The sequence below is a fragment of the Chiroxiphia lanceolata genome, chromosome 3 (assembly GCF_009829145.1).
Source record: "Chiroxiphia lanceolata isolate bChiLan1 chromosome 3, bChiLan1.pri, whole genome shotgun sequence".
NCBI lineage: Eukaryota > Metazoa > Chordata > Aves > Passeriformes > Pipridae > Chiroxiphia > Chiroxiphia lanceolata.
The window spans coordinates 17187533-17215192 of NC_045639.1; the positions used below are offsets into that span (position 1 = coordinate 17187533).

The 27660-nt window shown below is 42.8% G+C and overlaps 1 protein-coding gene across 7 annotated transcripts in view; it reads right to left on the reverse strand.

Annotated features, from left to right (window-relative positions):
* STUM (stum, mechanosensory transduction mediator homolog) overlaps window positions 1-27660 on the reverse strand; it is a 47522-nt gene that overhangs the window by 13905 nt on the left and 5957 nt on the right. For all 7 annotated transcript variants that reach the window (XM_032682068.1, XM_032682067.1, XM_032682070.1 and 4 more), the window contains exon 2: window positions 457-636. In XM_032682068.1, coding sequence (XP_032537959.1) covers window positions 457-636 — 180 coding nt within the window. The remainder of the gene's footprint in view (window positions 1-456; window positions 637-27660) is intronic.

Consider the following 27660-nt stretch of genomic DNA (forward strand, 5'->3'; position numbering starts at 1 on the left):
GGTCCAGGAGAGTCCCCAGGGCTTTTCTGGGGACAGCTGATCCTGGGAGCAGAACCAGCCTCTCAGAAAGGTCTCTCTAACAGCAGAGATGCAACCGGAGTCCCAAGGGAGAAAGGTCTTTCTCGTTCAAACAGATGCAACCAGGGCAGAAGGGGCTTCAGACAGCAGAGTTCACAGTGCTGGGGGGCCTCCCCCTTCCTGCACGTGTCATTTCATAAAGGGAAAAGGAAGTTCTTAACCCATGTGGTGGGATGGGAGGCTCTACCAAATATGTCACAGTGCCTACTCAAGCCCTCTTAGCCATTTCTCTGCCTACTGTGTTTCTCATGGACTTGCAGAGCCCATCATGTGGCTCTACTTCCCTACAGTACAGTCCAGTGGCTTGGAGGGACATTAGGTGGGACTCGGTAACACGGCCATGGAGAGAAGTCAGGGTGGTGAGTGTGCTGTACTTACTTGCAAGAATGACCATGTCCATCCCCCAAAATATACTCATAATCCAGCCAACCATCACGATCGCTGTCAGGATCTGAATCAGAGCAGCAGCAATGTTCAGCCAGAAGACACAACACATGTGCCTGTCAGGGAGGTCAGTCCGGGCTCCGCACAGCACGGTGAAAGCGGATACAAACGTTCCTAGGGAGAGAGCAGCAACACAACACCCAGTGAGAGCCACGGCTTCGTGCCAGATCCCTCCCCTTAGACCCACTTCTCATAGTGTCCCACTTCTTGTGCTCCCCTTGCAGTGCTGAAAACCTGGGAGGACAAATGGAGGCACATTCTTACTTGAACATGCTGCTGTCTCTCACTGAATTACCCCGACACATATATTTGAAGACCGGGATGGAAAAAGCACTCTTTGGGTTTTGGCTCCTTTTCCCCCACACCCAGCAGTAACTGTTTATGCACTGTAGGCAGTTTACAAGGGAATGCTGTGTGGAATATCTGTGGAGATACCAGTCTACCTTTTTCTGCTTGGTGGCTCTCTCTTGGGGAGAAACACTCAATATACAGCAGGTCTAAAAGGGAAAACTGCACCCAGAGTTAGAGCAGGACTGGTTCTAGAAAGCTGTACAGGTCTGGCAGTCTGTTACTATTTCCAAATACTGCTCTAGAACCAGCACGCACACACAAAGAAGAGGTGCTAATGTGGCACTGCATCTTTGCACAATGCTTTCCCCAGTCACAAGTTGTAACCTGAGGTCATGTTTGCACAAAGCAGAAGTAGCTAAACTTAAAGTGCTGGAGCCAGGAAACCTGGTGATGCAGCCCTTGGCTCTGCTTGAGACCAACTTACAAAACTTGCAGCCACCCTTCAGACTTCCTAAAGTGTTTCAAATGGAGGATCATCTTGATGTGTGAAAGTTAAAGATGGGAGAAAAAAATTACACTACAGCAGCCATTCACAAAGATTCTTCCTAAATTTACCCCGTTGGACAAGCGGGATCCCTTATTCACAGCTGATGTCCTGGGCTCATGGCTGGCTGAAACCCACAGCTTGGGGAAGCCTTGTCTGTCCCACAACCAACCTGCTGAAATACACAGCACAGGCAAAAAGCAGAAGAAACAGTTTTTGACCCCTATAACGTACAAGCTGTTGGCCTCGACTTTCGGGCACCTTATCTACGTATGCATTTCAACACCTCTTAGCATTATGAATTGTCTTTGGGTTTTTTCTAATGCAAATACAGCATTGCTAAGGTAGGAACAAAGGTGCAATGTTGATTGTACTGGATAACGTAGTTCTGTGGGATGTTTTCTTTAATCAATTTTGTTGAATTAAAATGATGGTTTCTACAAAAACTTCCTGTTTTCCTCTCAAAGGATGGAAGCCTGCAAACAGTCTGTAAGAATGAGCACATCTTCAATGCACACGAGTGCTTTTTTGAACTGAGGGGAAGGTGGGAGCCCCTTGGTTTGACTGAAGATGGGGAGGAAATACTCAGTTTACACCCTTCCAGAAAAACTCATCAGATCAAGAGAGCGGAACAATCTGGTTAGAAGCAAAATACCATTTTATCCTGCACTGCCAGGGTGGTGAAAAACATAATCTCTTTCATTGTTGCCACTTCTTCAGTGGGTCACAAGCAAAACAGGCAGTTGAGGTGCCAAAACTCACTGGGAAAGGCTGGCTACAGCCTATTTTTAGTCTTGCCATCCTCTGTAAGCTTCAATTCCAGCATCTTCCTAACACCCCACCAGCTCCTAAAACCCTGCTCGTATTCCTGCCACTGGCTCTATCCAGTTTTGTACTCCCACCCGCTCCCTTTGCTGCACACTGAAGCTGAGCATGGAGCAGGCATGGAGCAGCACTGCAGTGCAGGGGAATGGGTGAGCACTGTTGGGGTGGTGGGAGGCAGCCCTAAGGCAGAGCATCACTGGAGGGGACCGGGGCACCATCTTCTGCTTGAGAAATGACCCCTGGAATTTGTCCTCTGCTTGGCTTTCACAGGCAGGGTTTCATCCCCTTATCAACCAAAACTAAAGGGTCTGCAGAGAGAAAAAGGGGAAGTCATTTTAATCCCAAAGGATGTTGTGTAAGTCTCCCCATTGCTTTTTAAAAGAAACCTGTCTTTTGCTCAGTGGCTTTGTTTTCCATGTCTTTTATGTCCTCCATGTGGGATTATGTGACATCTCTGCCCTGCTTCACCTACCCTTTTTTTTTCCTTCATAGTTTTTTTTAAAGCAGAAGGAAGCGTGGAATATTTCCCCCATGCTTCCTGAAACTGTTGTCTTCAAAATTACACCACTGCACTCTCTGAGATTAAATAAGGATTGAGGCAAGATCAGAGATTGGGTGTTTATGTTTTCTCATCAGGATGAAAAATCTTGCCAAATGGAAATGCCTGTCTCTTTTTTAAATTAAAATCTTCCCCTCTTGCCTTAACTCTTCCAAGATGTGTTACAAAAAAAGGTCATAAACAAGCAGTAAGTCTTCAACTACAGATTCAAATCTTTCCAGTGAAGCTTTTAAGATTTTTACATCATTAGAGGAAGGTGCTGAATTAGCTAATTAATCCCCTAAACACCACAATGACTAATGTCTAGCCCTATTCAGAAAGGAATAAAGCAAACAAAGCAGTTAAGTGTCCCCCTCTGGACTTGGAATTGATGCAGGAACTAGGATTAAAATCTCATGAACCTTGGCTTCTGATTACCTCTTCAGGCCACTTTCCTACTCATGGGAGCCAATTCATTTTTCCACTGCCAATGCATTTTCATTATTAATTATGATTAGCCAACCTTTGGGAGCGTGCTGGCATTTTTGAATTCAAGTCTTGAGACATGCCAGCAGGCATAAGATGGAAGTATTTTTCCTCTAGTCCACATATGCTTGAAAATGTGAAGCAGAAGTAAGCGTCTTAAATGCACTTGCCAAGGTAGATGTTTTCCCCTTAAGAAGCCATCATAGTTACACATTGCCAAATATGGAAGTATTTGCATCTGGAAGCAAAGAGGTGGAGAGGAGCAGGAGGAGAAGGAAGGCAAGCAAGCTGGATCTGCTGATACCTCCTGACTGCATCAGAGCTGGGGCACTGAACCATTTCCCTTCCTGACCAAGCATTCAGACACTTGAATACCTACAGCCCAGAAATCATAAACTTGGTATGCCAGCTGCAGTTGGGGTGGTGTTGGCCAAGTAAATCAGCTGTCCAAAAAGGTCTCAGGCTGTGAGTGTAACCAGCAAACAAACTGCTAACTTCACAAGCAGATGTCAACTAAAAGCCCACACAGTTATGCCACTATAACATAAGTAAATTATAGTAAGCATTTCTATCTTCCCAATGAAAAGCATCAAAGCTGCAGTAAAATCTGGGATTATTCTAAATCATTAATTAATACAGCCTCTTTGGGGACAGAGGGGAGGCAGCGAAGAGATGTCCTATGTTACTTAACAAGTCTGTTCATTCAGCCCCATGAGCTACCGGGGCCCATTGCAATCATCTGGCTAAGCCATACAGCCCCTTGTGGCACCTGGAGCCAGCACCAGGTGCTGGGGCTGGGCAGAGGGATGGGTGCTGAGGATTGCTCTTCTGGAGCAGCTGGGAGGCAGAGGGTGAAAGTGCCCTGTGCAGTGAGGCTGTGAGATGTGACACCGATCTTGCTCTTTCACTCGGGGCAGCATCAGCCAGCTGGGGCACCAGTGTGGTAGTAGGTTAGAAAGAGAGCTCCTGGAGGCCTGTACTTGCTTTGGCTGTCAGCAGAATCGGGGTATTTTTAGATTACACCAGTAAATATAGAATGCTTTTTGTTTTCAACACTTTAACCCATTGAACATGAAGTGGAAGTGTTTTTGGTAGAACAACACTATAAATGGTGCAGCAAAGGAGCAGGTTTTGCCCTTTCTCTCCTCTCTGGTCATTCAGGATAAAGTCCCCACTCCGGTGCGTGCTGGTACCATGGCAGCCACGGCCTTCCCAAGAGCATCACCTGCTGGTTCCTGGCCTCACAGAGTACACCAAAATAGTGTGACAGGAATAGTTTGCAGTTTTTTCTCTTAGAGTGAAAACTCACACTCTGGAGAGGGCTCCCATGGTTTAGTATCATCTGAGTCACTCATCCAGGCTGAAGAAAGGCATGAGGGCAAGACCATGGCCTGTCCTAAACAGTCTCCTCTGTGTTATCTGAGTGACTGCATTATGGAATATCTTAAGCTGTATGAGAGAAGTTTTTTTCTCTCCTGTTTTTGCAAGAATGCCTATCCTGGGCACTCCTGCAAGAGCTTTAGTCAGACATGGAGTATGGCAGGTTTCATGTGGAGGACCCCGCTGTGAGCAAACTTCTGACGGCACCTTCCCAGAAATATCCGAAGAGGGAGCTGCTTGAAGCCAGGGTGCAAAACAGAAGGAGATGAAACACTGATGACCACAGTGTAAGTGCAACTACTTTGAGCATGCAGACAATTTACTAGTGGGCTTCCCACTGACTGCCAGATATCTCAAATTTCCCAACACAAAGCATCTCTGCTGCAAGAAATCACATCTGATGAACTGTTCTGGTACAGGTGGAGGCACAGCAAAAACCCAAATTGCTGCAATCAGGGGCAGCATGTGGAGATGATGATGATTCTGTGATGATGATCCCTATCCTACAAAAGCCTGAAGCCAGGGAGACGAGGGGAAATACTCCTTCCTCTTCCTGTAAGCCTGGACATCAAATGAGACATTTCCTTGTAGTGCTGGGAGTTAATAAGGCAGTAGTATGGTGCCTTATTTCCTGCTCCCAAAGAGGAAAAAAGAGGGCCATGTCATAATTCAGAAGTTGGAGCAAAGCTGCAGGAGGCACACAGCTGTAGGTAGGTACAGGCAAAGAGGGGAATGAAATCTGAGGTGTCTGTGGGAGCAAGGCTGTTGGATCGACACTGGGAGATGTAATTAATGTGTGTGTGTTTTGTGGGGATGAGACATACCTGTGTAGCTGTATTGTGTCAGGGGAGCATTCTGTGTGGGGACACGTCTGATGTGACTTTGAATTTCCTTAAGTAAAATGATTATTAGCTGTCATTAAACAGTGTTGGCAGGTATGTAAGGCAGATGTTGTGGATGTGCTGAAAATTCATGAGATGTGTTGGTTCTTGCTTGTGTGAGTCAGAAGAAGCTGTGTGAGAATGGTAATAAGGATTGCACTAGTTTCCTTGGTATAACAGTGAATATGGTATCTATTGGTCAAGGCATCCTCGGCTCCTTAGCGTCATGAACTTGTTTTTATACTCTACTTTGAGCTGTAAAGAGTTGTTTCATGCATGGAGGCCTCTCATCCTTGGCATTAACCTGTAAACTAACCTGTAGCCCTTTGGGTTATGATGAGGGAAAGAGAACTGCTAAAACTTGCCCAAGAAAGGGCTAAAGCAGTGTCTGCTGATGCTGAGAACCTTTGCCTTTTGCTTGGATAGAGATGGGCTGTGGAAAGGACACTATTAACAAGACACTAAAATGCAGTTGCAAAGCATTAACTCTCAGGATGACTATCTGCTGAAGTTTCCTAAAGCAGAGCATTGTTTGTGTGTTTTATTAAGAAAAGAGATGCAAAGTAAAACCCCCTGGAAGTGTGAATCCTCACCAGTGTCCCCCATCTCCACCTGGCTGGAACTCACTAGGGCTTAGGCTGCCTGAGAGAGAACCTGCCAGGGAAGGTGTGTCACCGAAACCCTCTGAAATAAGAGTGCTTTCTTTCCAGGCTTATTGCAGCTCTTTGAACAGAAAAGGCTGGTTCAGAAGAACTTCTGATGTACTTCTGTGTCTACTGTGGCTCATTTACACAGCAATTCTTCACCAGGTAGTGGGTGCTGGACTTCTTTCTCTTGAAATATCAAGAACATAGAGATGGCAAGACTGCAACACAATGCTGCAGCACCAGCAAGTTTTAGGTGTCCCACCCAAGAAAACATGCAACCTGTCAGTGGCAACCCCTACATCCTTCCCCTTGTAGTTCATTTCAGCCAGAGAAGTAAGTCAGGACTGAGTGCAATTACCTGGGTTTTTTTCCAGAAATAATCCTGGTTTAGACCAACATCTTAAAAGCCTGGAGTTTTAGGTTAGAGTTTAATTAAACAGCCATGGGCAAGCCTTTTTCCCCTTTCCAGTATCCATACAGACTGAAGTCTGTCCCTGCCACATACAGTGCAAGGGCACTAGGGAGGAGAAGTGGCTTTAATGATTTCAGGGGGAAGAACAGCAGGAGCAGTGGACAGCTTAGGAAACAGGAATAGCTACTTGGTCCCAGGTAGCACCTCTTGGAATCAAAAACCTGAACCCCACAGGTTCCAATCTGCTGGGAGGGACATGAATGACGTGCAGACACCTTGGTGGTAAAGTGATTGCCTGCGAATGCCAGGTCTCGTGGACAGCTGTGTGGGCAGGACTCAGGCAGGAACAGCAGGAGCAGAAGGGTAGGAGAGGGAGAGGAGAAAAGGAAGGAGGAGAGAGTGGAGGCAGCAAACGTGACAGAACCTAGACGTTGCCATGGAGAGGAGCTCATGAATTTTTCCTCTGTGGCCTGCTATTAAAAATGTTCTGTTTAGCTTCTGCCAGCACATTGTTTTTATTTTCCTCTTCCATATCAGAAGGACATTCAAAGGGAATTCTTGCCCTCTCTGGTCCTTTTGGCCTCACTACGGACAAAAATACACAGTCACTTGACAAGTGAGAGCTGGCACTTGCAGTTCTTGTCTCCATAGGGTTTGTTCCAACTCCCAAGTCTGCAGAAGGCAGGCTGTATATAGCCTTAGCTTTCTGGTTTCCCTATGTATGTGAAAAATGACCAGCATGTCCTGAAGCATTACTGGCCCATGACTGATCCCAACTGTCCCAGTACCTCACTGAGGCTGCAGCACGGAGCTCTGCATCTGTTTGTTATTAGTGGGTCTGTGTCATGTGGTCAGAACAGGCTTGACAGTGTTTATGTAGCAGCCACAGAAGACAGCCCACGTGTAAGTAAGACAGCAGTGCCTTTGCATCAAAAATGAGATTTTTCTCATATGTAATGATTTAGAAAAAGTTAACTCTTCTAAAAATGCAGAGTTTTTTAACAAAAACTTCAAAACTTGACTGTACCAAACTTTCACAGACTTCCAAGGCTAAAAATACACAGCAAAATCTTAAATTACATGGAAGGGGGGGCTGCATGAAGGTGAACTGACTTACTAAAGCTTTAGTTATACATGGACCCATCAATATTATTTTTACTCTGCAGCACTGCAATGTTTTGAACACTTAAAAGCAGCCACCCATAAATAGTGAGATTGCAGTACAACTTGTTCCACTGCCAGACATTCCACAATCCTTGGGTGAAGTTTTCCAATCCAGTCCTACGGTTTAATTCTGTTGACTTGATGCTTAAAGTTAAGGGTGTGCTAGAAGTATTTGAGACTGGAGAGTTTCTGCTGAAGAGCAAATGCAAGGCCACATTGAATGATCCATGGTGATGGTGCAGACCTCGGACTTCTGCCAAGACTTGCTGAATTATCTTTGCAGGTTGTACCTGCCTGATTCCCAAACCGATTTCTTTCCCTCTTGTATAAACGATGTGATCCCAGAACCACCACTGACATTTTGCATCATGCTTTCCAATATTGTGAACCACTGCAGAGAACATGTAATTTCCCAGAAGTAAAAGGGGAGGTGGGGGAGGAATATTGCTACACAGACACCTAGACATAGAAAATGGGAAAGCTGCAACAAATAATACCTACCACCTACAGTCAGAGAAAATTAATTGCTGAAGATAAGCCTATCCACGCTAGAAGTATCATCTCTTGTCCTACTTCCAAGGTAACATTCCACAAGGAGAAATTCTTTGCTGCTTCTCACAGTAAAGATACTGAGATACTTAGCTGACACTCAGGTCAGTTTTCTGAACACAACAGCGACCTGTTGCTTACTCCCAGCTTCTTCCCAACATAACACTAGTACCTCACTGACAGACATATTCCTTCCCAACCTCTTCTGGCTCCTGGTGGAGTCACTTGGGTATTCCTGCCTGTCCAAGTCACACTGTAGCTAATCACTACACCTGTCCTGCTGACTGTGGTGGTACAGAGGGATGCTTTGCTGGGTGTAAAGAAGTCATCCTCTGGGCACAGCAAGCTTTCCAGCAGCTTGAGCTTGCATAGACTCATCTGGCTTGCTTCTTGCCGGCAGCTAGACTGGCTTAGTTAAATCTGATACAGTTCCCCACTAGTACTGTGCAGCCTGTCAGGCAGATGTTTGCTATGAAGTGGACATCAGGCTGTCTGCACATTACAGACAGGGAACAAAGAGCCAGGGCGGGTAAATGACATGTCACTGGTTCTGCTGCTAGCCAGGGGCACTGCTATGAAAAGAACTGAGGCACTGCAGCCGTGCTTCTGCTCAATGCTTACTTTCTTCTTTGCTAATGGAATGAAGAGAGGATTTTAATTAATTTGCATCCTTATTAAGTATGCCAGCGTTCAGAGAAATAATGTCATTTGCTTCCAATTATAACAAACATAATGTAAAACAAAAGGCAAGACCACTGTTTACAGCTCAGGGCACTTTGCTAAAAGCTCATCTGACCTAAGTGGACGCATTCCTGGTGCTCTGTAATTTTATCAGCTTATCAACTTAAAAGCTCCGTTTCATGGAATCAGCTCTATTACTGGTTTCTCTCTGCTGTCTTCTTCCATGCAGAACTTTCTGTATTCATGTTGTATACTATTAAAACAGGTGCTTGCTCCACCTTGTGCTCCCTTCTCCTCCTTCCAGCTGTCCGGGAACACCAGCTAGCTCTGCCACAGCTCTCCTAGTCCCAGGCTGCTCTGCACTCACCTGCTGGGGTGACCCAGGTGAGAGAGGAACCAAGGAGCACAAAATAACTGTCCACTAAACTATCTCTTATTTTTAAGACTACAATCCTATTCACAATTCTCAAGCACCTCCAGAAATGAATTTTCTGTTTTCTTGATGCACATACAAAAACAAATGTCAAGCCATTCTGTTTCATGCTACTGATGATATTGAAGTAACTTGAATGTGGCTTTTCACTCAAACTTGACAAACCTGGAAGCTTCAACAGCAGAATGTCTGGAGAGAGCGCCTCCTTATTTCAGAGTGGCCATGAAAGCTTTCTGGCTTTCTGATACCTCCAGTTTCTAAAGGCTGATGGCAGTAAGAGCTGTGTAACAGTAGAAAAATAATGAGGAAAAGGCTATGGATTCTCAGAAGTTTTCACAAAGGCTCTTGCCAATTATGCAGTGATGAACTGAAGTTTATTCATAATTGCCTGTGCCAGGGAAAGCTCTTTCTTGTCAGGCACAGAGCAGGAGGCGGGCACGCATGACCCTCCAGCTTCCGCACCAGTGTAAGGGCTCTGACTGGCTCCCGATGTTTTACTGGGTGAAGCCACATCAAATGCTCACTTGTCTTCCTGCCTCTGCCCTCTCAGAGGTTAATTAAGTGCCATTAGTGCCCATCTCAGGATGCTCTAATTGAGCAGAAGGAAAGCAGCAGGCTGGGGTAATGCCTGGTTGGAATGCATCTGGCCCGGCAGCCACAGCTCAAGGTGAGGTCCACGGCTGCGCTGCCTCGTCTTTCTGATCAATGCCTTGCAATGAGTTTTGCCCTTTGAAGCTACCTAACTGCATTTGCTCTGCTCATGGAAGGACAGATTAACTACTTCTAAGATTCACTGAGCAGTGATTCTGAGCTTGCTGTGATACCCTGGAGCCCTTCACTGTGAAGACAAATCATGTTAATTAGGGACTACCAAGACACAAGACAGAATTAATCTCATTAGTAAGTCAGATGGGGATGCAGAGCAATTAGACCTTATTCTACAGAACAAGGCAGCTGCAATGGAAGTGTAATAAATTGCACTAGTTTCCAAAATCATCCCGAAGTACAAGCTATCTTTTAAGGACTATAGGAATGTAAACCAAAACTGTGACATAATGTTTGGAGATCTGCAGTGATAAGTGTGCAGGAAACTAATGAAAAGACCTTTTTTAATCCAGAAAACTCGGTGCATGCATTTTATGAGCCAAAGCATCTCAAGCAGGGACTTAAAGAGAACATGACAGAGTTGCACTCTAGCCCAGAGGTGCAGTGCTGCACCCAGGAGTCTGGAATACAATTTTTGAGACCAGAACTCAGTACTATATTTATAGCTGCTTGCTAAATAATTCTGAAGCTGTAACTTTATTCTTATAATGCTGAATTAACATTATTAAGGTGTTAATACAGATAGTCTGTGAGACAAAATTTACTGTTCTTCATACATCTAACCTGAGGGGGTTATATCCCTCTTGTTCTGTTCAGTGCTACCATTAGTCAAATAGTGACCAGGTCTTGCTTTTAAAGGTCAGTTTTCATAAAAACACTATTCTTAGATGAGATGGAAAGCACTTTGCCTACTAAAGCCACTGCAAAGTTGCTGTTTTACTCATGTGCATAGCATCTGAAATATTTAGAGATGGTGCTTTACACTCTAAGCTTGGCTTTGGTACTTTCACGTGATTCAGGCAGTTTACAAACGAAAATCTCATTTCATGGAAAGTTTACTTGATTGAGAATATAAATATGTATTATCTTCTTCAGCAAAACCGTAGGGAACATTTTTAACAATACAAGCATCTTAACTTGCATTCATTTTAACTGGAACTCCCCAAATTAACATCCCTGAACAGTAGATTCAAATATGATTGATTCTGTACAAGAGCAGTGTGGGACGAGGAGGACAAGGATCCACCCAGAGCTGGGCTGCAACAACTCACAGTCTCTTTGGTGAGGGGGACAGGTGCTGTCATTCTAGAGGTGAAGCACAAAGCCAGAGTGAGCCTCTACACAGGACCAGTCTTGCTCCTGCAGGGAAGATGGTGAGAAGATTTGGAGTCTTCCAGAGCCTTTTTGGCTTCCCGTGGAAAGAGGGTAGATCAACAAAAGCAAGTCTTTTCTGGCAGTGGAGAAATGAGCTGTGGTACCTTATGCCTGACATCACCCCAGCAGAGGCTCCATAAATAGTTAAGGCTGGAGTGACCTCTGACTTTACAGATTCTGTGAATATGAGCACCAGCCAACACAAATTAATCCACCCAGATAAAACGGTTTTCTAAAAGGAAAATTTCTTATTAGGGTGGAGAAAATGTGGATATTATGGAGGCTAATACATGCATCAGCATAAGCAAGTAACCTGTGATATTGTGGATGAGAACCTGAGCAACCTGCTCTAGTTTAACCCACTTGGAGGAAGGACTAAGTGGCCTCCAAAAGTCTCTTCCAGTCCCAGCTATTCTATGGTATTTCAGTAACTTTATTCCATGCAAAGCTTAGCTGATGTCTTGGTTTCTTTTCCCAGAGCCACATCCTTCTGCCACTATACGACTGACAGCTCTTGAACACAGGGCTCTTCATGATTTTTCAATTTATTTTTGAAGAGCTGTTCTGTTTCTAAAATGTCAGGTGCAATTACTCTCATAGCAAGCAGAAAGCGTGCCTGTGAGTTGCTGATCACACCAAAACAGGTGAACTTCGAGTCAACAGCCTCCCTGCTTTGACATGGCCCCTCCTGATCTGTGCATGCTCATATCAAACAGCTCAGCCAGCCTCTGAGAGAAATGCCTTCGTATTAAAAGGAATTACTGCTTTATACAGAAGCGTGATCTTTCTTTAAAAGAAATGTTTACTTGGATATAATCATCATTTCTGCAGGGACTAGTCCTCTTCTGTCTAAAGCAAAGCTAAAGGAAATGCCACAGCTTAAATGAGCAGGTCACAAACATGGATGAATACTCGGTCATGTTTGGGTGCCAGGTCATCCACAAACAGTTAATGGCTCTTGGCCATCTGAGCTGTGTCCAGCAAGGCCTGCAGAGGCACAGCCCTTTAAGTGTGCCTGTGAGATTTTATATATGGTCTTTTCATCTGAATGCACCCCCCTACCCCATCTCTAGGAGTTCCTGTGTTCCCAATTTGCAGGAAATAGCATTTGATTTACATATATTTCTGTCAAAAGGCAAATTTTCCCTTGACCGAATAATTTCCAGTATCTGCCAACTAGCTACTGGTCATCATTAGATAAAAATGCATGTGCATTGGTTTGTACATATCACAAATAACTGAGTTACCAACATCACAATATAGCACATAATTATTCTGAATGAAATATGGAAAGCAATACCTATATCACATAATAATTGGAAGACGCTGTTCTTCAGAGCTTAGAGAAGATTTATATGGAGTGAGACATACCAGGGAAAGAGTTATGCAGAAAACCTGGAAATTATCATGGTTTCATCCTCTCTGTGCTTTTTTTCTAATTCTCATGTTGAATAGGTTATAATGAGGTTAGGGACAATGGTAACATGGTTTAACACTCCTACACTGGAAGCACTTATCTCGCTGTTAAAGGGGGCAGCTGAGAAGAGATTCAGACTTTTAAACATCCTTTCCTGCCTTGCTGAGATGCTGTTAGACTGGAGGCAGGGGACCAACCCTGACACTGACATTGCAACACAAGACTTCACAACCTAAACAAAGATGTTATTTCTCTGCTTCTGTATGTCCTCCAGTTTGACTAACTGGAATTCACTAGGGTTAGTTTTTACCCAGTTTTCCATGGTGTTTTCTAGACAAGGCTGGTTTTGGGGGGAGTACCAGTCCTGCAGAGGAAAGGGAATTCATATTTACTACTTATATGCCAGCCAGAGCCAGCACCTTCACGTGGTAGGCAATGTATGTGCCCCAGAAGACTCTCCCTGTGCCAAAGAGCTCTCACTGCAGTTTTTTAATATCCCCAAAGCTCCTCCTCCCTTATTCTTCTTGGTAACTGGTGTTGTGTACTGTGTCTCTGAAGAGCCTGTGGCTCTCTGGAGCAGCTCAAAAAGCTTCATAACCTCCCACTCACCAAGCTCTGCCTTTTGCACCTTGCATGGCTCCCCCCGGTTCAGAACTCCAGAGCAAGCAGCAAGGAAAGCAGAGGAATGCATTTCCTTGGAAAGAAGGACTGGGCATAGAAGGAAAACACTTCTTTCAAGAAGGGCAGGCGCAACTGAGGGACCATCCATCTAAACTTTATTCATTCCCCTGTTGTTTTTCTTTTCCTTCTGCCAAAAAATACATCTATATTGGACCCAGATTCATCCCTGACACAGATCAGTTGACTGCCAGAGTTACACTGGAGATTAATTTGGCACACGAGGTCTAACCTGATCTTGGCAGCAATTCAGAAGTGCAAACAGCAGAAAGACAGTACTTTTAAATAATAGTAACAGGCCATGGCAAACAGTATATGCCTGCTGCTCAGTATGAGGTTGATAACTCAGATTCAAATGTGAACTTGAAGAGGGCTAACATGAATAGCATGGATACATACTCAAGCAGAATTAGAAATTGTAGAAAATTGATTCTATATGCATACTGCACTTTCCTAACTTTTTATCAGTTCTGTTGTGCTGCACAAGGATCAGGTAGGGCTCCATACAGCACATAGTGTGGCTCTCCTTGCTCCTTAGCTGAGCAGGACCACAGTGCCTGGTGATCCTGGCAGGCTCTTTGGGCTTGTGTTGAGCCCAGAAGCCGTATAGCTGGGAGACTAATTATCCAGCTCCTGTCACCCTGCAGCTGCTAGTAGCTGCCTGTGGTTTAAGCTTGTATCTGGCTTGGATTCACTGTATCAGCATTCACACTACAATGTGAATTCAGTTTATGGGACTGCATAGCTGAAACTAAAGTGAGATCTACACTTTACCTCACTGCACGAAAAGGTCTCTTGTAAGTCTCCTACCTCAGCAGAGTTGTGTTACAGTCGTGTAGCTCCACTTGTATTTCAAGCTGCCCCTTCCTACATCCCTTTGTCTTGGAAATGTTGCAATGTTGCCTCAGTTTTCTCTTCTTTCACAAATGAGGTTTTTGTCCTCTCTGATGAAATAGTTCTCACAAAGGCCTACAAATAGTCTGGATGAGTGTCAGGACCTCTGCTCCATCTGCAGAATTTCTGGTTCCTAGGTCTGGACTACATTAGGGGCTCTCTGCTCTTTGATGTCTTGCCATCTGTCTTACTTCTCTCTCCTACCGTATCCCCAACTTCTCTCACTCTGCATTACCATCTTTCTCCTCCTGTTTCACAGAGACAGATTGAATCTCTGCAATTCCCTTCTCCTTGTCTTCTGTTTCCTCCATACCATGCTCCCTTTAAACTTCAACTGCACACAAGCCTTTGTTTCTGTGCCAGTGACTCAAACTCCTGTACCTCTTTAGGACATTTCTCCCACATCTTGCCTACTTTTCCTGGTATCTCTGCTTGGACATCCTCTTGTCTTAATGAAGATGGCAAAGTTAAACTCCATTTCTTTGCATAGTGAATGTTTCTTACTGATGACACCACCAACCACCTTTCCATCAATCTGGTTTGCAAGTAAAGAGAAAAGGAGGATAATTATGTATTTAATTCCTCCCTCTCCTTTTCACATGCACTCAGGTCACTGCAACTACTATTTATTTTTCTCTCTCTCACAAACTTAAATGTTTTTTCCTTCCTTATATCACCAATCACTAGAGCTTACTCTCCAGCCAGAGTTCCCCTTCACACATCACATCAAATGCTTTTCACTCTAAGGCTTTCAGAGCTGGTGAACACCTACTGCTGTTCTCATTTACATATACCCTGCAACACAAACCACTACCTTGAATTAGGGGTTTGTTCTAGTTCCTGCGTGACACAAGGTTACTCGCTGCAACAATTTATTTCTGTAGTTAATAAATGTCCCCATTCGTAGTAGGAATCTACAAAGGTTAGATCAGTTAAACCATTGTTGCGTAACTTTATTTTTTTATTTATCTTTTTAAGACTAACCAATAGATCTGATAATTCTCTTGCACACGTAGATATCTGCAGTTCTAACTACCAAAATGACAGGCAGCTATACTTTCTCCTGTCCAAAGTTCAGTAAGTAGGGGCAGAGACAGCTGTTCACTAACACAAACTATGGTAAGTCGCCCCACACTCCTCCTTAAAGCATGGGCTACTGTGTGCTCTCTGAAAGCATGGACCACTGATATACTGCTATACACCTCAGTGTTCTCCTCCCACTTAGGAATTCCTTCCTCTTCTATGCTAATCCTTACAGGTGTCTGAAGTGTATTTCTGCAGTCATTATAGCTTCCTACACTTGAGCATTAAATAACCCCACATTTCTAGCTAAAATAATTCATTTTTCTTTTAATTTTAGTGATAAAAGCGTAGCATTTTTTCCTTCCCTCACATTTTATGGAATAAGATTTCTACTACAGTACAAAAGCAACAATCTAACACATTAGAGCTATTCTGCCATCTTTTATTGTGCCTGCAATGAAAAAAAATAAGCATGCATTTTCAGCTGACTGTGCTACACAGAACAATCTGATAGCAGAAGCCTATTATTGTCATTCAAAGGAACATTTGTTTAACCAGATGCAGTCATGAAAAATTATCTTAAATTTTACAATTCGTATTTTCTAGCGCTGTTCCACGCAAAATCCAAATATGTCAATGCATTAAGACCACATCACAGACTGCACCTTATTCTTTTTCTTGAAGACAGATTGTAACAGGACCAACATTTTGGGACATCAGAGCCATGCACAGCAAGCCACGCGTCTCCATCTCAGATACGAGGGCGATTAAGACAGCACAATACTCTAAGAAGGGTTTACTGTAGGATCTCACATCCGTAGTGATTACACTGTGCTCTACAAAGGGAACCACTGTCCTATGGCAGCTCCTTGCAGGGAAAAGCAATAGCAAGTTGGTACACAGGACAGCAGGGCAGAAGGGAAGTTTAAGTTCAAAATGCATAGATCGAACTCCTTAGGTTCCTCAGGGTTGTGCAGACTGCCTGAGGTCTCACCCAGAAAATACTTCTCAAGTAGAAAAGGAATTTCAGCAGCCAGTAGAAACACTGGGTGCTTGTGTCTGGGCAAAACTGGGATCCTGGGTGGACCTGGGGTGTAGGTGGAGCAAACCATCCTAAATGTATGACTCATGAAGGATCACTAAGCACAGCGAGCTCAAGGCTGCAGTGCTCCCCTGGCAGTTTCTACTGTGTTCCCCTGCAAGAAACTAGAGGCAGCACAAGACTCTTTGGAAATCTTTGCATTTGCCTTTGCAATTTGCTCTGTATTCTTCTCAACTGTTGTGTCTGACAGAAAGCAAGACCAGATCTGGGGTGGTAAGAGGACTGGATGGAGTAAAAATTGTGATTAATTCTCCTCAGTACTAATTAAACTAATACTGATCAAAATACACAGAGAAGAAAGGTCAGTTGAAGGCTACTACAACACTGGGATGCAATTACAACCTGTGGGGTAGGAAGTTCCTAAATCACAGAATACCTTGAAGAAGAAAGGAGTATCTGGAGAAGGTGCTGGTGCATTTGCTGACACATTGGCTATACAAAGAAGAACCTGCCTGGTGCTGTGGGAAAGTTCAGTCTCATCATTGCTAGCTGAGTGGCAAACATACAAGGCAGGCAGTCTGCACTATCCGTGGGATCCATGTGACACATCACGTTTCTAGATCTGGGATTAAAGCAATACAAGTCTATTAGAAAAGTGCTTTTTATTTTCCAGTTAGTGAAAATTAACAGCTGAGCCAAACTGCTCAGCAGGGAGAGAACACAAACATAGTTCTTATCCTTCTCAAACGTCTGGCCCTAAACTATTTATAATCCTTCAGTATTTTATTTAACATACGCAAGTAACTGCATCTATTTTTCTACTTACTCTGCTTTGAACACACTGTCTCTTCTCTCCTAATGTCCATACTGACCAAGAACAGCACTTCATCTAGTTCCCTTTATTTTAGCATCTTATAAGTACTAATGATACCCCAGTGCATGTCTGTAATTACGTATGCTAATGTTCTCTTCCTTCTGTTGAAGAATGATAGAAGAAAGGCAAAGAAGCTAAAGTATGGACTTTTGAAAACACTTAGGCACCAAATTCCCAGTGAAATCAAGGAATTCCAGGCTAAATCATGCCTCCAGCCATAGTGAAAGAGCTATCAGGATATTCGATCACATTCTGGCTTTCCCAGTTTAGCCTCACTGCCCTCCATGGCTTTTGGCTATACTGAAAGTGAAATACACAGATTAGGATTATGAGTATGTATCAGAAAATGTGTATATTTACAGGATAGTAAAGAATGTTCATCTGAAATGTCTTTCCTGTGCTGTCATAGTTTATATTCCTTCCTGTTTAAGCAGCGTGAATGATATTGGCTGAGTTTTTTACGACTTGAGGAAAGCAAAACAGAGCCAGTAACTATATGAGGGCTTACAGGCTGAAGAGGAACAGTGGCCAGACAATAATTCAGTGCAAAGTCTTACCAAAGCTTTCCTATATTTAAAGTTAGCTTTAAGCATGCCTTTGCACTGAGTTATTAGTAGATGGTTTCCTCTGCCCTCTCTTGATTGGAGGTATGCAATCTCCAGCTAAGATCAAGGGACAGATACTGTTACTTCAGCTGTAGCTGCTTAAACTGCCACAATCAATTTTCTGATGGAGATGTCAATGTCCCAGAAGCCAGAAAAGTGAGAAGGAAAACTTCTCTACATTAGTCATCACAACCAGAAATTGCTGCCAGGCATCATCATGGTTGACTGGGGCAAAGTGAGGAGAGGCAGCAGCCAGTTCTCAAGATTCATCTGACTTCACCTGTCAGCCCCATTCCCAAATATAGCAGCTCTCAATGCTACAGAGCATGCAAGGACCTCTCTCATATTTTATATTCCTCAGATAATGCAAAAAGGAAGAAACATTGTGAACATTTAGCACATCCTTCAAAGAAGGGATCTAAAAGCACCATTTTGCCGTGGTTATTTAAATTTGCAAATATTATTTGCAAAAAAAAACCCCAAAAAACATCCTGCAGCGAGAACATGTGCTCAAGGTGTTCCACAGTCAGCAAAGTTGTTGAGATTTTTAGGCTACTAAGAAGGAATGCTATGGAAGAGCAGGACAGAAATCAGTGATGTGCTATGGTGAGCTGACTGGCTACCAGACACCCACCCAGCCACTCTCTCACTCCCCTTCCCCTCCATAGGACAGAGGGGGAAAATAAGATTAAAAAAAACTTGTGTGTTGAGAGAAATAACAAGATCACTTACCATTACTGCCAGAGGTGAAGCAGACTGGACTTAGGGAAAGTCAATTTTTACTGTCAATTAAAATAAGTTTGGACAGTGAGAAACAAAATACCACCCTCACCCCTTATTTTCCCCTTGCTCCTAGGTTCAACTTCACTCTTCCATTCCTGATTCCTCTACCTCTGCCCCACTCTGAACAGAGCAGGATGCATGGGGAATGACAGGAGTTGTGGTCAGTTCTCTGCAGTTCCTCTCTCCCACTCCTTTCTCGATGCTTTTCCCCAGGTCTGGTGCCAATTGTTCCACAGGCTGCAGTCCTTTGGGATATATCTGCTCTAGCATGGGCTTTCCACAAGTTGCAGTTCCTGTCAGGAGTTATGGTCCAGCATGGGCTCTCCATGCATGTCTCTCTTGCATGTTCTCACAGATGTGTCCCTCTCCTTCCCTGCAGTGCTCTGCTGCCCAAACCCTGCTACAAACACCCAACACTCATATACTTTGAAAAAGAGCTAGCAGAGAGCTATGGGGAAGGGCAATGATGGAAATTACAGACTCAAGAGAAAGAGAGGAGGTCTAAGCTTCAAAAATGTACAACTTACATGAGACATGGTAGATGTACATGCACTAAGAAACAGCGTGGAGGTCAGAACTACTTGAGTTCTTGTAGGGACAAGATGAGATCTAAAAGGATGTGTGGGCAGTGCATGATGTATTTTGAAACTATTAAAGCAAATGCCTTGTTTTGCAAACCAGTTAAGGGGTAGCTTTGATCTGACCTAACTTCAGATATCTGCAAGGGAAGTGTCTCAATCTGAGCCAGTTACCCTTTGTGGGCAAAAAAAGACCTCAAAAGAAAAAAAGAGACAGAGGCCCCCGGAGGGTGTGATTCACTTAACCTATTTTAAAGAGATGAGTCACATGCTGGTAGTGCCTAATTCCCCCCTACAGACTACAACGCCAAACAACTTGGATGCACAGGTAGATAGATGGATCCTATCTAATACATCCAATAAAAATAATGTTTGCTGTTAAGCTATTTTGGCTAAATAATACTATTAAAAATTATCTCCTGCTTTGGTGTATCAGCCAGCTAATCAACTCCTTTAGGAGGAGCTTTTGCTACAGGCCAGTTAGTGCTTTTAACTCTGTTCATTACAGATCTTCCTCTGAAACTTCTAGTACTGGACACAGCGTGAGCAAGGACTTTGTTCTGCAGGACTCCTATGCCCTCAGGGTAGAATACAGCCATGTTACTATGGATACAGAACGATCACAGGACCTAAACTGTGGTTTATGGTAATATCAGTGCACCTATTTTTAAATAATATTTCTACTGTTCTTCCCTGATGATAAAGAGAAGTACAGATGAGTTCTTTGTTCTGATCATTACAGTGTATCAAAATGACCTTGTCGTTGCCTGGAGGCTTTTGCAATGCTGATGAAATGCTCCTGCTGCAACAGCAGAAAGATGTCTAAATTTGATGTTTCTAGCTCCTTTCATATTGCTTTTCTTCTTGAGGGTATCTTTTTCCAACTTGACAGTGTTTGTAGGGCTCCGATGAGCCCTGTTGCTAAGAAACAAGTCCCAACTGTGCCTTTAAAACTCTGCCTTTAAACATACAACTCAAGGAAATATTTTTCTTTTTATTACACTGTATTGTGTGTTTTTATTAGGATTTCTTTTAACTAGGCTCTGACTCTTAAGATTACATTATTATCACAACCTTCTGTGATAGGACTTATTCTTTTTCCATTATCTGTACAGTGCCACGGTCACGTACATAGTTGTATAAATAATATATTTTAAAACTATTTTTTAAAGACCACAATAAGGCCCCATTTTGTGCACAACTGTGGTGCAAACAAGAAGGAATACAGTGGAGCAAATATTGGTTAATACTAAACTATAAAGCATAGTATAAATCAGTGTTCTTTCAAATGGTAAATCTGGGGTGTATCTGTGCTTGCTTGGCTTGGGGTTTTGGTGTGGGTTTTCTTTTTTGCCACATACTAACTAAAACATGCTGAAGTCCCTTCTGTGCATACAGGATAGTGTGTAGCTTTCACAGGCATAAATCAGATCATAGAAACATGCCAGGGAGTAACCAGCACACCCAAACTAAAAACGGCCTTGTCCATCCTATGTGTTTACCATGTTCTCATTAATGCATGGCACAGACAACACCTTGCTTCTTGAAGAACATAAAGTCCAAGAGCGATAGGGGCAGTTCATTAATAACAATTTTCTTGGAAGAGGTTAATGGAAACTAAAGTATGGCTGCATTATTTGAGGCACTGAACTGCAAGAAGTCCATGGCGATTCTCTTGCCAGTTCTGCCACCAACTTCCCAGACAATCTTCAGCTGGTTATCTCCTCTGAATTCTCCATTCAGACTGCAAAGAGTCTAAGTGTGTGACATAATATTCATATCTTAACATTCCCTTCTATATCATAATAGATCTAGTGTCGTCAGCATCCACAGTGCTACTGAAATAGTCAGCAAAGCCCTGCTTGACTACCTTCCTGGCATTTCTCACACCAGTAAATAGTGGACTTTTCAAGAAAACTTATTCCAGTGACTGTGATTTAAGTCTATCATGTCATTTACCTATCATTCCTTTTACAAAATGTACTAAGGAACATTTACTGGTCTGCGATGAAGTGTCATAAATATTTAAAACAAACCCACATTTGTAGGGGAGAAAGCAGATTAAGTTTTAGGAGGCAAGCTAATTTATTTTTAGCTTTGGTTGCTGGCTAATTTGGGAAATACAATTCTCAACGGGTGTCCTGCTTGGTACTGCAACTTGGCAAGAGTCTTCTCTGGCTTAAAGGGCAATGTAAGAGCTCAGCTCTGCAATTCTTCTTTACAGCAAGTAATACTTATTCACAGGAGCAACCTCAAGGGGCCAGCTCAATGCTACAAGAAGCAAAAATGGTGAGCAGAGGTGAGACAAAACAGTTCTAGAGGCTCAACACCACATTGCTCTGCATATTGTGGATTCTCAGTTCTGACAAGTGAGTTAAGCTTGCAATGGGAACATTTTATACTTATTTATTTATACTTATTTATATTTATTTGCACTGGTTCAAATGACTGCTTGGTGTTCCAAGCAATGCGACCTGGGATCTACAGAGCAACTAGAAAGGGGACACCCTCTCTGTCCAGGTTCTGCCTTGGCACACAGAGTAAACGAGCACGGGAAGAACATCTAGTGGATTGAAAGCACTGATGTAAGAGCAGAACATATACACATGTGGGACAGATTTTCTCTTGTGCAATGTACACCATGTTTTAGTTAATATGCAGAAGAAAAATCTTTGGTTCCTTGTCAGTAATACTAAAAGTGGACTTACCATTTATTCATCACAGCTTCAGTAAAAGAAGGATTCACTGTGTAGCTTCTGAGCAAGAGAGCTTCCTGGGAACTAATGCTTGGTCTAAATTCCATTCCCAGCTCCACCATGGGTTTCTTCTAAACGTCAGCTGCACACGGCACAAGGAGACAGATCCTAATTTTAACTGCGTTGCCTTGAATCTGCCATCCAAAGTGGAATTACTGAGGCTTAACTCTGTTGGAAACAAGCATTTGCTTCTGGGCACCCTTGTGCATAAGGTGCTATTTGGATCAAGATGGGTTGGTGACAAGGAACGGCTGAGCACAGAGTCCTCCCCATTGTGCTGTCCACACTCACAGCTTAGTTCCTGCTCTGCTCTGCACGTTTGCAGCTGACTACACCTCTGCAGTGTGGGTGTAAAAGGAGGCTGACATTTTGTGGCAATGCACCTATATGAGGGGCTGAGCCTCAAGGCAAAAAAACCAGGTCACCATGTACAGCTGACCAATGTAAACAAAAAGCAAGTTAAATCACCACGGGGAGTCAGCTCCAAAGGAGTGTCAGGAGAATCCATTTCCACATTGTTTTTGTGGGAGGAGCAGGGGGACTGAGTGAGATAAGTACTCAGATGCAAGTCAATGTACGAAATTACATTCTGGTTTTTAAAAGAGAAAATGAGAGAGTGTTTTTGTACTCACAATTGACAATGACTGTAGTCCCCGTGCTCTTTTCTCTCTTTTACATGAGACAAGAAACCATCCCACCAGCTCTCTGCAGCCACAATGAAATTTCAGTAGGAGGGGGAAAAAAATCTCGTGATGCTGAGTCTAAAACATTGTTTTTAAAAAAGTTTAGTGCTTGTTTTGTAAAAGCCTTGCTAAGCCTTCCCTGGTATTGATTAGTTTGTCGGGTGAAGAGCTAATGAAGAAAGACATGCAGCAAAAAAGCCTTTTCATCCTTGTACTACAGGTAGGAAGATCTGGCAATGCTTTCACAATTAAATAGATCTAGAGAGGTAATTTGATGGCCAATCCAGAGAATCCACACTAATCAAATTGTCTAACTACATCAGAATTGATGTTCCAACGCCTTCAATGGGTTACTTGGTAACTAGCCTGGTGCAAATGAGTTTGGAAACGGGTCTGATTTGTTGCAATCATCTCACAAAGACAGAAGGAAAGTATGGGGAACCATGACAATCCCAAAGATAGAGAGGAATTTTCTTCTGGCTACACCTCACAAACATCTCAATTTTTGACCAGTCCTTTCTCACAGTTCTAAATCCTTTGTGAACCCCTCCCACTAAGATAGCAACTCCAGAGTGTGTTGCAGGGCTATGAGAGTTGTATGTCCTTACAGCTCTTTTGTATATGTAGATCCAAGGAGGTCCACCTCTACTTTTAACTGGAATTTAGTCTTCAGATTCTTGGAACCAGTTTTCAGTGGAAAGGAAACTTAAAGCCACCTGAATCCAAAACACTGTTTGTAAGAAGACATAAAAAAAAAAAATTACAGGAAATATAAATACATATACCTTGATCCAAGAGCTTATTTTATCTCAGTATAAAGAACCCAGTCCAGACCACTACTGGTGAGATGTCTGACTTTATGGGCCTCTGCATATTGATTTCTGTGGTGTCAAGTTCCCATCTCCTTTCCCACACAGCATAGCAAATACAATGTTGGATAGTCATATACAAACTATCATGTTTATGGAAATCAAATTGTCATGGCAACAGAAGAGGTCTTGCAAGTATTTTAAAAATAGCAAATTAACAAAACCAATTTATAAAATCTAAACCCCATTCTTTTATGAATGTACTTAAACAGATACAACAAAGGGTTTTCTACCTACATAAGGCTTTCCTTTAAAGCCGTCATCTCACTTCACCATATTGGCATATGGAGTAGATATGCATTATATTTTAGACTTAAACAGCAAAACTATTTCAGCTGGACAGTGTCATACTAATGTGATCACTGGGGCTTATTTCAGGTAAAATATTTTCATAAAAACTTAATGATTCATATTTTGTAAAATGACTCAACTCTTTAACACAGTGACCTTCAAACAATGGCTCATTAGAATCTACTTCTTAGTCTTCAATAAATCTTCATTCTTCGAAGGCTTATTAACACTAACACTTACTTGTGTTTTAACTGAAATAAAATTATTATCCACAATTTGTAAGTTTTGTGTGGATATTCTTCAGTGCTTGTGGCAAACTAAGAGTTCAGCCTAGACAAATAACAAGCTGGTGAGATGCTGGATAATGATCTGTCATAAGTTTAAATTCATGGTCTAAAGGATGGTAGCCTTAGACCTCTGCAAAGTTCCTTGTATAAGCATCATTACTGAAGTTGGAAATGTACAGGATGAACCCCTGCAGAGAATATGATTATGTTTCCAAGAGTTCCTCTATTGATTGTATTCACCCTTTCCTCTAATAAGATTTGACCATGATCCACTCCAGGCATATCCTTTGGGTATGTTGATACTGGAATTTTTAATTTAAATTAGTGTATTGCCCATCAGTTTTCATCAAGCATCTCATTTGTATTTACTAGTCTGGATATTTCATGATCATATGCTCAAAGACATGGGTGTCCATGGTTTTGTCTAGGCAGGAAGAACTGTAAGTTACTTAAGAACGTATCCTTTTTTTTTTTAATTTAAGAGCTCATTGTAATATTGGCATCCTTCAGTGCTAAAAAATCATTACTCAGGTTTTCCAAAACTGAGATCATTAAAAAAACCCTTCAATTCACTGTTTCTTCCCCCAGCCTTCCCTTTTTTGGTTTTTTGGTTTTGGTTTTTTGGGTTTTTTTTGAGACAGGATCATTATCTTCAAATCCTGCTCCAAAGCCATAGGAGTTACATTTTTTTCTTTTCCCGAAAGCAGAGATTCTCATCTAATCAAGACCCTCAGGGGACAGGGTTCTAAGGAAATACCAAATATTGTGTTAGTCAGGATTGCACTGCAAGGCCTTTTGAGGGGCTGTCAAGTAATTAGAAATTGTTTGGTCTGTAACTCCTTTGGAATGGAAACACTGAGCTTTGAACTGCCTTTATTACAAGGACTACATTGTTGGAGGAAGGAGCGTGAGAGCAGCTTTTAAGTGGTAAGATGGAGAGAAAACAAACCGTGGAAATGAGTATTTTAAATCAAACATTCAAGTTCTGTCCACTTATTTTTTCCTTGACTCTACACAGAATGAAACCTAAGTTTATAACATCAGAAATCAACAAGTGAAATACATCTAGGTAGAACAGCATGTGATTGTTCTCAAGTTCTGACAGTATTTTCATTTTGGGGCTCCCTAGTTAATATAAATGCTCAAAAACCCTGTGAAGAGGAAGAGGGGTTAATTCCTTCCTTTAATGAAAAAGCTCCCAACCTTCGGCAGAACCAGGGAAATTGAGGTTTCACATTCCTGCAATCCCTAAAGCAAGCTCAATGAACACAAACGTTTCTTTCTCAGGTGAGGCTGGGCCCGTGCTGATGCCACGTCCTGGGTCTGACTTGTATTCAGTGATGCCTAAGGTTGCTGTGTGATGCTCTCTCCAGCTCCTTGCTAAGGAGCTGCTGCCACACCAGCTTCCCTACATGTGCACAGCACCACAACTGCTCCAGGTCACAGATCAACATCTGAAAGGCAAATGAGCTCTAACTGCAGCTTTAAGTAAGATGTCGGACTGACCTGGAGTAGCTGCAGCAGAGGTGGGCACTCCCTCCTGCTTCCCTTGCTGCTGGAGCTGTAACTTCCAGTAGAAGTTGTGTAAGGCACAGATAATGTTTTTAATTGCCCATAAGGTTTGCCAGATGCCAGAACTTTTATACTAATAAAATCCCAAAAACTAGACATAGGTACAACACTCTAAACTGGTTTACCTTCTTGCAGATACAGTCTGGAAGGAATGTCCTGTGAGGAGCAGCTGAGGACTCTGGGCTTGTCTAGTTTGGGGAAAAGGAGGCTGAGGGGCGACCTCATTGCTCTCTACAGCTTCCTGAGGAAGGGGAGAGGGAGATCCTGATCTCTTCTCCCTGAGATCTTGCGATAGGATGCATGGGAATGATTCAAAGCTGCACCAGCGTAGGTTCAGACTGGACATTAGGAAGCATTTCTTTACCAAGAGGGTGGTCAAATACTGGAACAGGCTTGCTGTAGAGTTGGTTGACGCCCCAAGCCTGTCGGTGTTTAAAAGGCATTTGGATAACAGCCTTAATAACATGCTTTAACTTGGTCAGCCCTGAGTTGGTCAGGCAGTTGGACAAGATGATCATTTCACGTCACTTAGAACCGAAACAGTCTCTTCTGTGATTCTGTGACCATCATCTTTGCACAGCACTCCAACCAAGTTCGCAGGCATCCACTGCAGTGCTGCAACTGTATAACTTTAAAGCTGTAAAGTTCTGAAATGAAGTCAGTCCAAAAACTGAAGGAATTCAGAATTCCAAATTCTGAAGGAATGTTATATATCAGTTTGATTTTATATCTCATAGAAAGTAAGAAAAGAAGCTCTTTTTCTGTTTTCCTTTGCAGGTTACCTCTAAATATAAGTTTTCATAAATCAATTGCAAACTTCAGTCCCTTTGAAAAACTTTAGGCCTATTTTAGAATCCCATTACCATCCAATCATTTGCTTCTCCACAAAACTCAAAACTGGATAGAGATTCTAAAATTCACCTTAGTGCTTTGTGCCAGGCACTGCCACCTACGGGTGTGTTTGTGTTCAGGGCACTGTACACAATTTGATGGGTAAGAAAGAGCCTGAGGAACCTGGTTTCTGCTTCCCACTCATTCATGGATGATCTTGAACAGCTCCACAAACTCTGAATGCTCTTTTCACGGTGTAGAGAATAAATGGCAGCAAAATGCTGCAGGCGGTGGTGCTTTATCAGACTTCGTGAATCACACCCACTGATTCAGAGGAGGAGAACAATTCACCTCTATCCTGCAACCCAGACTAGCCAAAATTCACCTGTTAAAAGCACTCTCCTCATTCAAGTTACTTTTGTCTTTTAATCCTTTCATTCATTTGCTCTCTTGCTGCAAGAAGTTCCAGTTCTTTTGCCTTCTCACCAAATCTCTGTGAATGTGCTTTTCTCCTCCTGGACTTGATTCTCTAATTTCCCCCATGTCACACCCTTCATCTGGAACAGCTTTCTAGACTTAAAATTCAGTTGGTTTACTTGGCCATTTAACAGCTCTTCTCTGCTGTCTGCTCTCACCTTCACTCTTAATCTTCAAGTACATCTATCCAAATTGCATTAAATGACAAACACGATTACAAGACGCTGAGCAAACTCTGTCTCCTTAAGTGTTCATTAAGTAATGAATACCTCCACAGAGCTGCTTCAACCACAGCAGTGAACAAAAAGCACTGAACAAAAATGTCCCTGGCCATTTCTTTTGTCTTCTATTTTCATGGAAACAGAAGGCACGAGGGAGGTAAGATAAACTTCTTTGCATTTTAGCTGGTCTGGCAGTGACAGCAATTCAAAGGCAGTAGCACTAGGTTAGTGCACAGATTGACAGTGAAATGAACCAAAAAGTCATTTTAAATGCAAGTGGAGCTCAACAGCTGACTTTTACCAACTGTAACAAGTGAAGAGCAAAAAGTAACCAAAGGACATAAACAGTGCTAAATATTTGGAGTGTAACTTGAGGCTCTGGTCATGAAAAAGGCCCTGCTGCGCTTTTGTTGTGTATGCATTTGTAAAGCAAGGCTCCCTGGAGG